This window comes from Cebus imitator, unplaced genomic scaffold (assembly GCF_001604975.1).
Source record: "Cebus imitator isolate Cc_AM_T3 unplaced genomic scaffold, Cebus_imitator-1.0 Scaffold0, whole genome shotgun sequence".
Taxonomy (NCBI): Eukaryota; Metazoa; Chordata; class Mammalia; order Primates; family Cebidae; genus Cebus; species Cebus imitator.
In genome coordinates, this window is record NW_016107315.1 from 4,346,658 (window position 1) to 4,350,139 (window position 3,482).

The following is a 3,482-nucleotide window of genomic DNA, read 5'->3' on the forward strand; positions in this document are numbered from 1 at the left end:
TTGAGATGGAGTCTCGTTCTGTCACCTAGGCTAGAGTGCAATAGCAAAATCTTGGCCCACTGCAACCTCTGCCTCCTGGGTTTAAGTGATTCTCCTGCCTCAGCCTCCTGAATAGCTGGGATTACAGGTGCCTCCCACCATGCCTGTCTAATTTTTGTATTTTTACTAAAGACAGGGTTTCACCATGTTGGCCAGGCTGGTCTCGAACTCCTGACCTCAGGTGATCTGTCTGCCTTGGCCTCCCAAATTGCTGGGATTATAGGCATGAGCCACCACACCTGGCCCTGAAGTCATAATTTCTGTAGAAATCTGAGTATGCCTTCTTTCTTGGTTTATCCACAGCAAACTTACAGAGAGCTGTAGCCCCCAGGGATATAACGAATGCTCCAACAATATGAAACCACAGAGGTGCCATGGTAGTTAACTGTCTTTGATAGGTATGTCAGCCTCATCACCAGTGTTCTTGACTGATGGAGAAATGGATGGCTAGCAGCTATTTCATAGTTACATAATTCCTTACTCTGGAGAGCTTTCTTGTTTTAAACTAGTAACCGTTTTTGATAGGGGGTCCTAAATAAAGCCTCCAGATAATCTAAAAAGGTCAATGCTGTGACCAGAGCTTTGGCTTCACCTCTTCTTGGTGTAGGAAAATTTTATTTCCATGTTTTCCCTCTTGAATAGTAGGACACATGTGAATATTGCTAATATAAGATAGTAGATTTGTACCTAGGATGAACTCCCATATATAAAACCAGTGTTATAGATAATTGAAATTAGCATGAGTGACAAGAGTTACTATTATTTGTCTTCTGAAATTGAAAGAGCAGATTTTAAAATTTTTAATTTGATCTTTTTTTTTTTTGAGACAGAGACTCACTTTGTTACCCAAGTTGGAGTGTAGTGGCGCAACCTTGGCTCACTGCAGCCTCTGCCTTCCAGGCTCAAGCAGTCCTCCTGTCTCAGTCCCCCAAGTAGCTGGATCTACAGGCATGAGCCACCAAGCCCAACTAATTTTTGCTTTTTATTTTTATTTTTTTTGTAGAGACAGGGTTTTGCCATGTTCTCCAGGCTAGTCTCAAACTCCTGAGCTCAAGTGATCTGCACACCTTGGCCTCCCAAAGTTCTAGGATTACAGGCATGAGTGCCACCTTGCCTAGCAGAGAGAGCAGGTAACTGACACAAGAACATAAAACCAAACACTGCATGTTCTGATTCATAAGTGGGTGTTGAACAGTGAGAACACATGGACACAGGGAGGGAAACATCATACACTGGGGTCTCTTGGGGGTGGGGGACTAGGGGAGGGATAGCGGGGGTGGGGATATTGGGGAGGAATAACAGGAGAAATACCTAATGTAGGTAATGAGGGGATGGAGGCAGCAAACCACTATGGCATGTGTATACCTATGTAATAATCTTTTTTTTTTTTTTTTTGAGACAGAGTTTCACTGCTGTTGCCCAGGCTGGAGTGCAGTGGTGTGATCTTGGCTAACTGCAACCTCTGCCTCCCAGGTTCAAGTGATTCTTCTGTCTTAGCCTCCTGAATAGCAGGGATTACAGGCACCTGCCACTATACCCAGCTAATTTTTGTGTTTTTGGTAAAGACGGGGTTTTACCATGTTGGCCATGCTGGTAACTTCTGACTTCAGATTATCCGCCCACCTCAGTCTCCCAAAATACTGGAGTTCTGTGAGCCACTGCGCCTGGCCTCCACCTCTCTGTTTTTCTAAGTTGAGTAGTTGGTGATGGGTTTGTGTAGGTGAAAGTTAGTCCCCATATCATTACAGGTTGTCTATGAGGTAGACAGAAGTGCTTTTCTTTTTTTGTTTGTTTGTTTTGAGGTGGAGTCTTGCTCTGTCACCCAGGCTGAAGTGTAGTGGCGTGATCTTGGCTCACTGCAGCTTCCACATCCTGGGTTGAAGCAATTCTCCTGCCTCAGCCTCCCAAGTAGCTGGGATTACAGGCGCCTGCCACCATGCCTGGCTAATTTTTGTATTTTTAGTAGAGACAGGGTTTCACCATGTTGGCCAGGCTGGTCTCGAACTCCTGACCTCATATTCCGCCTGCCTCAGTTACAAGTGTGAGCCACCACGCCCGGCAGACAGAAGCGCTTTTCTAATATTTAAAGTGCTTAAAAGTAGTAATTAGGGGCAGTGGCAGCCGTGGAGCGGCGTGCATGTGCAGCAGCTCCCCCTGCTAAAGGGCTGAGAGGCGCACTGGGGCCGCCAGCTGGGCTAGGAGCGGAGTGGGGTCAGGATGGACGAGGACGTGCTGACCACTCTGAAAATCCTCATCATCGACGAGAGTGGGGTGGGCAAGTCCAGCCTGCTTTTGAGGTTCACAGATGATACGTTTGATCCAGAACTTGCAGCAACAATAGGTGTTGACTTTAAGGTGAAAACAATTTCAGTGGATGGAAATAAGGCTAAACTTGCAATATGGGATACTGCTGGTCAAGAGAGGTTTAGAGCATTAACTCCCAGCTATTACAGAGGTGCACAGGGTGTTATATTAGTTTATGATGTCACAAGAAGAGACACATTTGTTAAATTGGGTAATTGGTTAAATGAATTGGAAACATACTGTACAAGAAATGACATAGTAAACATGCTAGTTGGAAATAAAATTGATAAGGAAAATCGTGAAGTAGATAGAAATGAAGGCCTGAAATTTGCACGAAAGTATTCCATGTTGTTTATAGAGGCAAGTGCAAAAACCTGTGATAGTGTACAATGTGCCTTTGAAGAACTTGTTGAAAAGATCATTCAGACCCCTGGACTGTGGGAAAGTGAGAACCAGAATAAAGGAGTCAAACTGTCACACAGGGAAGAAGGCCAAGGAGGAGGAGCCTGGGGTGGTTATTGTTCTGTGTTACAAACTCTGGGAAATTCCGTCTCTTGCATATTTGATCAGATAGTTACATCTTTCTGTATATAAACTCTTTAACTGCTATTTTAGGGACCTTGCAGTTTGCACATAGTTATTTTATATCATAGCAGTGAATATTTGCAAGAAATCCCACTCATCGGCCCCAGGTAAAATGTTATGGTAAGCATGCACAGTTTGCAGTCTGCGGTTTTTTATGTAGCACAAAATAGGTGTACCTTTATAAGTACATTCAATTTTATGATTTACATTTATCATGTAATTAAAAAAAATCCATCTATCTACTATATGTTGATACAAAGTCTGCTTTTGGTATTCTTTTTGCTTAAATACTCCTATTAATTTCTGAATTACTTGGTATGTAGAACTCCTAGAACCACAGGGAAGAATAGAGGTATCATCAAACATGGCGAATTTTCTTTCAGGAATAATAAAGAGCATGATTCCACAACTTTTCTAGGATGTTTGAGATTCTTTTTTAGTACTAAGCAAAATTTTCCAGGCCAATTTATAACTAAATCTCTATTTGTTCGGATGATGCTCCTAAACAGCACTGATAGCTTAAAGAAACTTGGTTTTTTTTTTTTTTTTTTTTT

At 42.7% G+C, this 3,482-nt stretch overlaps 2 protein-coding genes across 4 annotated transcripts in view; both read left to right on the forward strand.

Moving 5' to 3' along the window:
* Positions 1-3,482, forward strand: part of IP6K1 (inositol hexakisphosphate kinase 1) — a 62,677-nt gene that overhangs the window by 24,023 nt on the left and 35,172 nt on the right. The window contains exon 1 of one of the 2 annotated variants that reach the window (XM_037742693.1): positions 1,152-1,169. The exons of the other annotated variant lie outside the window; for it this stretch is intronic. The gene's annotated coding sequence lies outside the window, so the exon portion shown is untranslated. Of the gene's footprint in view, positions 1-1,151; positions 1,170-3,482 lie in introns of those variants that run through there. 2 annotated transcript variants of the gene reach the window in all.
* Positions 2,158-3,339, forward strand: LOC108285735 (ras-related protein Rab-18-like). Of its 2 annotated transcripts, XM_017503233.2 has the most exons (2): positions 2,158-2,641; positions 2,709-2,917. In XM_017503233.2, exons 1-2 carry the CDS (start codon positions 2,257-2,259, stop codon positions 2,915-2,917), a joined length of 594 nt encoding a protein of 197 aa, XP_017358722.1. In that variant the 5' UTR covers positions 2,158-2,256. The 2 variants fall into 2 exon arrangements, with proteins under 2 accessions (XP_017358722.1, XP_017358640.1); XM_017503151.2 differs by having other exon boundaries at positions 2,158-3,339.

Coding starts and splice junctions, on each gene's coding strand:
- LOC108285735 (XM_017503151.2), top strand. CDS start 2,257: ATGGACGAGGACGTGCTGACCACTCTGAAAATCCTCATCATCGACGAG.